The sequence below is a fragment of the Hylaeus volcanicus genome, chromosome 1 (assembly GCF_026283585.1).
Source record: "Hylaeus volcanicus isolate JK05 chromosome 1, UHH_iyHylVolc1.0_haploid, whole genome shotgun sequence".
NCBI classification, from domain to species: domain Eukaryota; kingdom Metazoa; phylum Arthropoda; class Insecta; order Hymenoptera; family Colletidae; genus Hylaeus; species Hylaeus volcanicus.
Window position 1 is genome coordinate 28,274,837 of NC_071976.1, and position 12,148 is coordinate 28,286,984.

Here is a 12,148-nt window from a genome sequence, read left to right on the forward strand (position 1 = left end):
GATTCCACGATCTTTTCGCAAATAAATGTACAATATCCAACAAATGAATTTTCCGACGGAGTAGATAATATCTCTTTTATTCATGTTACGGTTGGTGTGTTGTACTTGCAGAACACTGAAAGCCAGTGAAGACCTAATGAAATAAGACGACGAACTTTAACGGAAGACATATCTTTGTTATTTTATTCATTGAAAGAGGCAATAACTGCAAGTGGATAGACGGTAACAGCAACAAAGCTGGCACGATGAGTGTAACAATGGGTGAGTATGAATGAATGTAACAGGTAGTAGTTCAGGAACAAAGGGCAGAGCACATGAAACTAACAACACATTTCCCAAAAAGATAATTATACGATACCCTGTCTTTGTATGTGTCTTCACACTCTTTCTGAAAACAAAGTGAATCATTGAACAGCTTTTGCATAGTATCTTTGTGATACCCTAAGAAACTACACTTAAACGACGGTCAATGTAACGTCTACTTGTTAATTTAATATAAGGACATCAATAAACTCAGATTATTGATACTAAACCTTTGAACCTGTAACATTTCTTACAAATAAGGAGAGAATCATACACAATATTAAAATAATTGTAAAAAAATAATGATTTCTTATAAATAAGTGTATATCAGAACTGAGCAGAATTTCATTGGAATAGTAGAAGACGAATAAGAATTGTGTATAGCGACTTATTCGCAAGCTTCATTCGACTGAATAGTTACTTAAATAAACTTTTAATCGTTCAATGTAAATAATACTTTGAATGTAAATTTAATAGAACAGGAGTTGTTTATCTTCTATTTGAAATGTTTTACCTAGATAAGAATTTTGCTCATCTTTGATATACGCTACGTAACAATATAATTTCCGAGCCTGAAAATAAATAGGAGAATATCATCGTTAACATGCCAGTATTCAAAACCAAAGTAATTCTTAGCTACAAAATAATTCATAAAATTAGAACACAGAATAATTCGTAAAAATCAATCACAGAAAGAAACAGTCAAATAGAATACAATCAACAGGTATAGACGAATGAGCATATGAAAAGTGACCGTATAATAATTTGGGTTTTAAAGAGAAAATTTTACCAAGTTTCAATTCTTTACTTTTACTATTGAATCGATAATAGAAGGAAACGTGATTTTTAATTTAAAATCGATTTCTTCTTTTCAAGAAACGCCTGCAACAAATTCAAATACGGCTGATTGGCATAAGAATTCTTCCACCTTGTGTACTCCTTCAAAATATCATAGCAGGAATAACAGAAATACCTCAGGGATGTTGTCTAAAAACAAAAGTTAGAATTCATCTTGATTTTAAGGCAAAGCATAAAATCAATTTAACCGTAGATCAGTCAGTTAGATGGGGAAATAGAAAATTTGTTGTGATTGTGTATCAGTCGAAACTGAATTAATTTGGAAACTCGTAATAACCTTTATTATTTTTCTCTGTGCGGTAAAAATAAGGAATTGAAACATGGTGTATCTTTTTTAAGCTAACGACTGACGTATAACAAGTCTGAATTAGTTTAATAACACTTTCCATGTGCTTATCCCCGCCTATACCCTTTTAGTATGTACGTGAGTCGACTTGTAATCAATTCGTCAAAAAGCTGGTGTTTCACACCGCCACGAGAAAAGTAGGAATACGGATTACGTACTTCTCGTATCGTGAGTGTGTGCGACATCATCTGTATGTTGACTTGAGATTGACTCGTAGGCAGATTGTCCGTGGATCGTGATCTAGCCAACGATCTGGATCCTGTTAAAACGCTTCTACTTTTAAGAGCCATTTCTGTGCGCAAAAATACCCTTGATATGTATGCAGAACTGAGTCCACGTATCCCAAACGCAGTACGTAGAAATTTAGCTGGTGTTACCTGCAAGTTCACAAATACGATTATTCACAACGTATACAATTATACTTAGCGTGCTAATACAAAAGCACATTCACATCTCTTTCCTCACCGGTATTTGCCTGCAGAACTTCGACAACGCAACGTCAATACCGTTCTTAGAAATCTCATTCATCCATTCAGAGTTTTGCAACGATGAGTGCTTATAGAATAATAAAACTATAGCCATTGCTACTCGATAGAAGACCTAAAATAAAAAGACAATATTAATATGAAAACGATGACTCACGAAGGAATATAAACATCTAAATTACCGTTGACAAATCTGCAAAACATTATTTTATACAGAGTGAGGCACTTTTGACAGGCTGTTTGAGCAATTCATTTATTTTTAGCGATGGATAAAAATGTTTCGAGTGGTCTGTCTAAACACTTTACCGACCGGTAGTGATTGGACATATGATTCAACGCAACAACATTTTTTATTTTAACAACATTAGTATTATTCAATTTATATTTTATCTATTAGAATTGTTATTTCATTAATAATTGTATAATACATCATAATGCATATAATGACGGGAGCATTAAATGTTATCTCAATAATAGATAACAAAGTACTGATGGTTTAAGCAAAAAAACCGATTAAAGCTACCGGTAGCTAAAGGGTTGGGTGCCCCGCCCTGTTTATATGTGCTGAGGAAAATCAATGCGTAAAAATGTATTTGAAACTGATTTTTCACTGGCACACAAAGTCAATGCTTGGACTTAATATTCATACTATTTCTGGAAGAACATTCCATTCTATAGATATTTTGCTTCATCTTCTTGAACCGGAGCCAAACTTTTTCAATATGCCGTAAGAGGATGAAATAAAAGTCTAAATGCTTTGAATTACATTCCTCTAAGTTTCGTGAATACCAACCTTGATACCTTCGTGAAGAAAACAGTCCATAACCCTGACTAGATGTTGGAATGGAAGAAGCTGTAGAATCCACCAGATCCAATCCATGTAGATCCTTTCTGCTCTTGATCCAGAACAGTGCCTCGCTAAATGTACAGCAGCTGATTTCTACAATGAGGAATTCAAATTTGACATCAATCGATAATACCTGCAAATGTATTACATTTATCGTTCGTTTAATTGCTACTTTCCATTGTTATAATTAAAATATTCTTATAATTGTTGAACTACTGTGTTATACAAGGTATTAGGGCGAGTACATACTATCTGACCAGGTACAGTCTTATTCCACTGTATCCAATCAGATAAGTAGAGCAGAGTATGCAGCTAACCGAGAAAGTGGAACAGAACATGTATCTACCCAAACATGTAGATAATGGTAACATTAAAATATACAGGGTCGTTTTGTTTAACACGTTGATCGCCACGTCACCCGTACATGGGTGACAGGGATTTTCACTAAGGAATTAAAAAATTAATTTTGAAGATAACATGTTAACGAAAATGAGTCTGTATATCCCATCCTGTCAAACCCTTGATTTCTATCACATCCTTTTCCGAGTAATACACCTAATTTTCGAACAGAGCCTTTCCCAGAAAAAACCATCAGATTTCCCAAACAAATACTGATCTCTTTTTTGAACAAAACATGTCCTTCCCAATTAGAAAACTTTCTCCTTTCCGTTCCTAACGCAGAATACGCATACCAACCCCACCAAGGATGCCTTTTGGCCCTTTAAAACACGTGCTCAAAACGAAGAGCACTCACTCCGAAAGTAAATCTTATAAAGTGCTGAACGTACGTTGTATAATTTTTAATAAAAATCTTTGAAAATAAAATCTCAGCATAGTCTCTCGGTAAGCTTCGATTATCTGTGAATCACCGAGTACCAGAAGGAACTGATCATTATTGTTCCTTGAACTACCAATGTTATCACACCTATTTCCAACAAATTGAAACAACTTTGCAGCATTAAAATGTGACCGATTCGTTCACAGCAGTAGATGGATAGAGTATCCACGTACCACGTGCTTTTTGGTGATTTGCTCTACAGTTTTCCAGGTAACCTCGTAAAGCAGCTTGGTTTGTGTAATGAACATCTTGTCCTTAGCGGCGACCAGACTGGCCATGCAATGGTAACACTCCTCCTCTGCAAGAAAATATATTTTGCGAATACTCTGATTTCAAGCTATTTTAATAACTGAAACCACATCCAAGCGCGTGCCCACATGTTCATTTGTGTGATTGGCGTAAGGAAATTCGACGTTCGGCACGCGATGTGAATTTCCATTGTGGATCTGAACAAATGGGCAAACGAGCACCGAGGTAATTCCTACGTAAACGACTCAGTTTATTTATACCCACCTGGCATAAAGTGAAGAAGAAGCACTGTAATGGGATAAAGAGAAGGACTGTAGGTGATATCGGGACAGGCGTATCCCAGCACAGACACAACCCTGTCTGCTACACTCCTGCCTTTTCTTGTTAGATTGTATGACAGGCAATGAGTACTGTCCACAAACGGCGGTAACATGATTGATTTTTCCGGCAGCTCTGTAAACATATATAATTCGAGATTTCAATCACAGTTTCTAAGTAAATACACCGCTCAGAATAATTACGCGATCATCTTCTCGAGTAACTATTGGTCTGTTATCCAATATTTTAAAAGCTTTGCGTGTTGTACAGATTGGACTAACACAAAGTATTATTTCACGAGTCTTTATGTATTTTCTTGAAACTCCGAAAAAGCCGTACCAAACCCGCGCGTCCGAATGGTCACGCTACATTTAACAATGGAGCCTGACTCGTGATTTTCAAGTTTGGCCTAAAATTGTTATCACGAGTCAAAGTCGTGACAATAATGCAAGAGGTTGAGCCTGTATATCAGTCTAGATGGCCAAAAACAAGTTCATTCTTTAGAATTTTTATTACTCAGATGGGCACGATATCTTGACGCAGGATTATCCGACACAAAAAACAACAACAAAATTCTTAAAAATTATGTCAATGGCTATCGCACTACCTAAAAATCGTGAATTTTCAGGAAGCATTCTTATTATTCGCATTTGTACGCATAAACTATAGCATTTTGTTAACATCTTTCGATTTAAACGTGTACAAAAAATTGTCATTTTTGTTTTTGCTGCGATTGTAGGTTGTGCGATAGCCACTGACAGAAGTTCGAAGAATTTTATTGTTTTTTTGTTTTAATTCAAATACACAAAAGAATTTTGAGCACTTGCTGTTCTTTTAAATCTGCCCCGATTTGGGCAAATTTAAACTTGGGGGTAGGTTTAAAAAAAGAAAAAAAAAAAAAGTTTTCGTTTGTTAATACTGTCCACGCGGGGAAGAAAACATTAAAACAGTATTAGACCCGATGCCCCGGACCGTAGGACATGCGCGACACGCGATGTTTCAACCCCTACACCTGGGGGTGGACCACCCCCGTTCAGCTCCAGAGGCAGCTTTTGAAACGGGGTCTTTTCGGTATCGATCCTTAACATTGCCGACAACAAACCTGATGAATTTCATCACCCCCCCCCCCCCCACGAGGTGTAGAAGTGCCCCTTCACGAAGGGGGTTGAAAAGTGGCGAGCTATTCCGCCCCTCCAAGGGGTGCCTACGAAGCGAACGGCGTGGGCGTTGGTATTTCAGGGAATGCATCGAGTGCAAAATTCGGTACTGTCGTCCAAAAATTGTGGATTTTGGAGGGGTTGAGTTTGAGTTTCTAGTTTGTAGGTGGTTCACCAACTCCTGACCAAGTATCAATAGAAAGAAACGCACCTGTAGTCCCAAACACTTGGTTGACCATGTCCCAATAGAAGCCATCGAGCATGTTCTTGCCGTGCGCATGCTGATTGCAAAGAGCAGGCCAGAGTTGCGCCCTGATTCCGTTGTTCAATGGCCACGCGTTCTCCCTTATGATCAGCTTAACCTCCCTCTTTCTGCCAGCTTGGAGAAGCGCGTTGACCTCGTTGAAGGTCTTCAGCGCTTGCTTCTTGCTGGTAGGCGACTCCGGCAGTATGACGATATTCGTCGTGTCGACGTGCGGCGGAAACGCATCGTCGATATCGGCATTCGTCTCCTCCTCGACTACCGACATCATATTCGGCGGATTGTCCATCGAGGAGGGCGTCTGTGTGACTAACATCGCAAGCGACGAGACTACGGCGCGAGATTCATCTTCATGGCGCCGTATGTCCTTACGCTTTCGACCACGATATTTACGTCATGTCCTGGGACGTTTCAATTTTCATCTGAAATCAGAAAACCGTTTCGTGTTGATTGAATAATCAGCAGCAACTGCTTGTGATTAGAATAAACCTTGCCAGTGCCCGATTATGATTCAACATATTCCCTACTAAAGTTTCCGTTCGAGTTATTTAGGATGTCTGATGTGAAAAGAAAAATTATTTAAAAAATTTACTGAGAATGCGTGTATCGACATCAGAATATCACGTATAGGGCGATTACTATTCGTTAACCATTTGAGCGCGGAACGATTTTTGCTGGAAGTTCTAGGGGACATTAGTACTACCAGGATGGCGCTCGTAGTTTAAACGCTCTGCTGAAGTAATCGAAATTTTTAAATTCGTTAAAATAATTTTTTTTAAATATCTCCTTTTAGAGAATAACAAGACGAATCTTTCTTATACGTACACTTTATTCGTCCGACATTTTGTTTAACTAGCTGGTTATTGTTGCTCGCTTAATTCATATAGCTATTCATGTTTATTTTGTGTGCGACCCTTTACGGGCCACACAACGAACTTCCCGATTTCCGATTACAGCGCCATCTATCGCAAATAAAAAAAAATGTTTGAAACTAGTCTTTTGAAAAGGTCTCATAGCCAGCGTTCACAGTGCATGACGAATAACATATTTAATTGTAAATACACATGGATATGGAAAAGATATTTAGGAAATTAAAGTGAACAATATTTATTCGTAAAAACATGACCCGAGCATCAGCATACAAACATTTAGACACTCTCTATGTTCAACAGCCGAGAGATACTTTTCTACACACGGAGTTTGTTTTCTTTATTTTCTACTCTCCATAGCTAGGCAAAAAAGAGCAACCCGAATAGTAAGAAAGAAAAGATCGCATGCACGTCTGCTCTTCTCTAATAACGCATGCGCAGCGACATTAAGAAACTTTGGTGGGAGAGACCATGAATCGAGGAGAAATGTCTTAAAATTCTGATGCACACGGGAACTTGGACAGAAACAGAGATACTCTCGCGATTTGTCCTATTTTTCTTCGCATTTTACATTTCCACTTACAAGAGCTCCTATGACTCCGCTATCTATACAGGGTGTCCCAAAAATGTTGTAACACCTTGAAAGGGGTGGTTCGGGAGGCGATTTGAAACAACTTTTTCCTTAGCGAAAATGTTGTCCGAGGTTTCGTTAAGGAGATATTCAGCGAAAACTCCGACCAATCAGAGTGCGAGTATGCCGGTTGAGCGTAGGCTACGCGATAGGCGGCCGCGCTCATACGCTACCACGGCCACTCCAACGGTATACGCGCGCTCTGATTGGTCAGTGTTTTCCGTTAATATCTCCTCAACGAAGCCTCGGACAACATTTTCGATAAGGAAAAAGTTGTTTCAAATCACCTCCCGAACCACGCCATTCAAGGTGTTACAACATTTTTGGGACACCCTGTATAATCTCTTTGATTCCCTTACTTCACTCGCAACACGTTCTAAATAGATAATCATTTGGAGAGAAACCGATGGATGCACAAGAAAGCACCTGTTTTCATATTTGAGATGCTTTCTATCCTCAGTAATTATGCGGGCGCTTTATCTGCCATGGTAACGTTACCGGTTTAGTAATCCCACGAAGAATTTAATTCTATATTATACGTGTCCACTTACAGAGATTGTCTCACGACTAGAGTTCAAGACCGAACCGACGATTCACGATTCCGCGAATCTTTCGTAAACATTCTCATAATAACTGTGACTGGTAGTCAAATGCATCACTCGTTTCGCGATGCACTTAATCGCGGGAGCGCTCGTCCGAACGAAAAGAGAAGAGAAGAAAAACAAAGAGGGGGTTATCTGAACGCACAGCGGCGGACCTAGACTCGTCGGAGCCCAGGGCCGATTCTAGCGGAGGAGAAACGCGTGCCCGGCACGCGGACAGCCGATTTAGGGGGGTTTTATTTCCGACCTCGGAGTTTTATACAAATTTAGAAACAAAATCACAATTTGTAAAAGAATAATAATGGAGAAAAATAATCAAAAAAATATATCAAGAATATATATCGGACAACATTTTCGCTAAGGAAAAAGTTATTTGAAATCACCTCCCGAACCACCCCTTTCAAGGTGTTACAACAGTTTTGGGACACCTGTATACATAAATTAAACCCTCTAGCAAAATAGGCAAGCGGTTAGGTTTTGTTTAATGCAGTGATGCCGACAGTGATGAGCAAAACCCTAGGCTTCGAATAAATCTGAAGTTTGCTGATATGTTTGGCAAACTTCAGATTTATTCGAAGCCTAGGGTTTTGCCCATCACTGGATGCCGAGGATTCCCCGACAGCGGCGATGTCAAATTTGAATCGCAAACAGTATAGGGATGGCGTGAAAAATCACTGTTAGTGATTTTTCACGGTGATCGCAGTCGTGATTAAACTTCGATCACGACCCTGATCCGGAAGATGGCGTTTCAGAAGCGGTTCATGTTAATTGTTATCGTTAGTGTCTCCCCTTAGTGGAGATTCAAGAAACTACAAATGAGTCAAATTTAAATTGTATCAATCCTTTGCACTCGAGGCCGTTTTTTCTGGTATCTACCAGCAACTCGAGATGTTTCTTACCATTCTATTGCCATGAATTCGAAGCTATCTAGATTTGAGAATAAGGTCACCTTAACCTCGCCGACATTCATTTTATTGACATTTCGAGCTCCAAAGAAATTAAACCTAAAGAAACATTAGGTATTGTAGATTTGCTGCGGGAAACCTAATGGTGACTGTTTGAAATCAGTTAAACAAAGTTTAGAAGTCGTTTCTATCAGCTTAACAAAAAATATACCAAGTATGGACACATATATGCCGACGCATTCAAAATCACAGAAAAAATGGGATTACCCTTTATTTATAATGATGAAATGAACAAATACAACATATTCTATGAAATCGAACCATACGGCATCTCTCGTTGCAAATATACATATATTATGTACGTAATAATACTGCATTTACAGTACATTTTATTACATATGCAATGTAACGTGTTAAATACGTAAATAATGTTAATATCGTGTAAGTGGATATACATATATATAATACATAGCAAATATACTGCACATATTATATAAAAATTCATATGTATCAAACATGCAGTTGATACATACTGGACCAAATATAATGTGTATCATATTTACTAGATGGCGCCGTGAAAGTTTTTTTTTTAGTTTCAACAGTTTATTTTAAGTGCATGTACACTGCATGGGACGTGCATGACAGACTGTATGCAGGGGAAAAAGAAAAGGATGAACAAACATGTCCGTAACAAGTAGATCTATTGTTTTCGGTAAAACTACGAGATGGCAGTGGTGTCAGGCCTAAAGTAACACAAAGATCACCGATGCGTTCGAACGAGAATCGAACGACATCGGCTTAAAAACATTTATGATGGGGCGCGGGACGAGAGTGCCGATCAGACAATGACCTCGACGACGTGTTTCTAAAGGAATCAGCCAGCAGGAGACAATGGATATATAATATCACCTATAATTAGCCACGTAAAAGCTGTTGCTAATAATAAGCAAACCAGCCAGATGCGAAACCGTGAGTGATGATAATCACGGTGTACTTAACGTTTATTAATAAAATCCGTGGAATTATCGTGCAGCCATAAACACGTTTAATACTTATCAACACACCATGTGATAGACTACTCGGCAGATAAAGCTTTTTACGACGATGTCGTTGCGCTTGGAGGTTGCACAGTAAACAGAATTCCCTTATCGCGACACGGAGTTGCTGGAAATTAGCGATCATGAGAAAAAATATATCGAACGAAACGATGTTTGGCCTGCAAAACGGTTCATCCTTTGTTTCGTAATATGTCTGACGACAGTGTACATTTTCATTCGTACGTTAGATAATAAATATTTTTCTTTTTTTAAATACGTTTGCTTAGAGTCGCTCCAACAACAGAGGTTATTAGTGAATACTAGAAATTACAAATTACGAATTTTGGATCAGTTATTATAGTATACGGTATTGGGTGTGTTAAATTTGATCAAATACATTGACCACTGTAAGAAACTGGACGACATTTTTGCAGCCCGCTACTTCGTCTAGATTAGTCTTAAAATGATCACTTATTCCATTTGGAATTCATTTTAAAAATAAAGATAAATAAGGAAGAAAATAATTTTCATATTTAACGGGTGAAACGACCCCATAAAGTTTCAGCTGCGATAGGCTATTTCCGAAACTGTCATAGATAGAAGAAAACTTTTTAAGAAAAAGTTTCATGGTTTTCTACCTGCATATAAAATCTGGCCCTAAATTTTGTAAAAAATAATTTCTTTATAACATTATTTTAAAAGTAATTACAGTTTATACAGGGTGCCTACGTATAAGTTCGGACATGCGCAAGGTGTCAATTCCAAAACAAATTTCCAACAAAAAATTACTCTTAGACATTTTCTTTGTGGCGCTTTATTCTCGAGAATTTACACTTTTAATATTTTTTTTTTTGCGTTTTCGACTTGACTTGACTTGACTTGACTTGACTTGACTTGACTTGACTCTCTCTCTCTCTCTCTCTCTCTCTCTCTCTCTCTCTCTCGCTTTTTCTTGTTAATTTCCCAAATTACATAAATAGCTATTTCCTTGTTGTTGTAATCTATCTATTCTAGAGATTTCCGAGAATATGTAGAATGTCATTGTTTATAAAAAAATAAGTTAATGAATTGCGATTTTACATAGTTTTTTTGGAAATTGATTGGTGTACGAATACTTTCTACACCCACTGTAATTACTTATTTATTATTCGTTTACGCAGATCGAATAATAGAGGTTCGGATACGGACGGGTCTACTTTACGTAAGATTAGGATTCGTTGAACTCACCACCAGTGCTGTCTTCGTTGGTTTGCAAGTCGGATTTCGAAAGTATCGGTCAATTTTTATGAGTTTGGGAAAAATGGTAGTTCGACGCTCGTTGATTAAATAATAACGAGACGCGACGCTGCAGAGTGTGCCGCATAAAACCAGAGATCTATTAATAGACAGGATACTACGACAGCCCTGGTGGTAAAGAGAATTGGTTCAATCGAGAGCGTGTGTGACTCCGCGCGAAATACCTCGGTACGAGACACGCGCGATTTTCGACTTCTGCTCGATACTCGGCTCGCCCCACGCGATAGACACAAACGACTCTGGCGGAGACCCGCGATTGCTGCGGTAGATAAATATTATTGCAACTCCCGAGCGCTCGAACCACTTGATAGTATAAATATATCTCATCGGAGACGGTGGCAAACACACCAACTATACGCGCCAACGTTCCATTGTCGGCTATGCAAAGCAAACAAAGATCCAACTAGAACCACGGTTACTGACAAATTTGCATAATTCTATTAACTAGAGCCTCTCGCCTAAAACGCGTACAATGCGATACATGAGTACACGTGCCACGTGTATCCGGTTTAAACGTTCACGAGACACGGATATCAGAAAACACGTGCATCATTACACGTGAAAAACATGAATAACCGTGTAATACACTTGTATCCGTATGATATGGGCGCGGGTAACGTGAATAACCATGTAATAGACGTGTATCCGTATAATATGGGCACGAGTATTTATTACACGACTTCCACGCGACTTTACGTGTTACACGTGAAACCCGTATACATGTGCACACGTATAAATGGGGGCTCTACTATTAATCCACGATGGCTCCGTTCAGCTTGTAGTTCGATACGCAACGTATAGAGATATGTGAACCTAGCACTCGACCGTTTAAAAATTAATTTTTTTTTGTATGGAAAATGATAGTATCTCGTTTGTACTTGATTGTACCACCAATAGTTTCGTTTGTACCTTCATCAATTAATAAATAAAAAAATTTTAAAAATGGTCAGCACCCGACATTGAGATTTTTGAAATCCGTTTTTTCCCTATTCTTTAGAATCGTTTGTACCGCTTTTTGTTTCTAGTTTACTAGTTTACAACAACAACAACAACAACAACAACACCAACACCAACACCAACACCAACACCAACAACAACAACAACAACAACAACAACAACAACAACAACAACAACAACAACAACAA

At 38.3% G+C, this 12,148-nt stretch overlaps 1 protein-coding gene across 5 annotated transcripts in view; it reads right to left on the reverse strand.

Moving 5' to 3' along the window:
* LOC128875584 (GTPase-activating protein skywalker) overlaps positions 1–12,148 on the reverse strand; it is a 37,807-nt gene that overhangs the window by 7,844 nt on the left and 17,815 nt on the right. For 3 of the 5 annotated variants that reach the window (XM_054121293.1, XM_054121284.1, XM_054121308.1), the window contains exons 2-8: positions 5,613–6,085; positions 4,191–4,379; positions 3,851–3,975; positions 2,786–2,932; positions 1,973–2,107; positions 1,666–1,884; positions 359–388 (exon numbers count right to left, since the gene is read on the reverse strand). In XM_054121293.1, coding sequence (XP_053977268.1) covers positions 359–388; positions 1,666–1,884; positions 1,973–2,107; positions 2,786–2,932; positions 3,851–3,975; positions 4,191–4,379; positions 5,613–5,979 — 1,212 coding nt within the window. In that variant the 5' untranslated portion in view covers positions 5,980–6,085. The remainder of the gene's footprint in view (positions 1–358; positions 389–1,665; positions 1,885–1,972; positions 2,108–2,785; positions 2,933–3,850; positions 3,976–4,190; positions 4,380–5,612; positions 6,086–12,148) is intronic. The other 2 variants (XM_054121301.1, XM_054121315.1) reach the window with 1 other exon arrangement.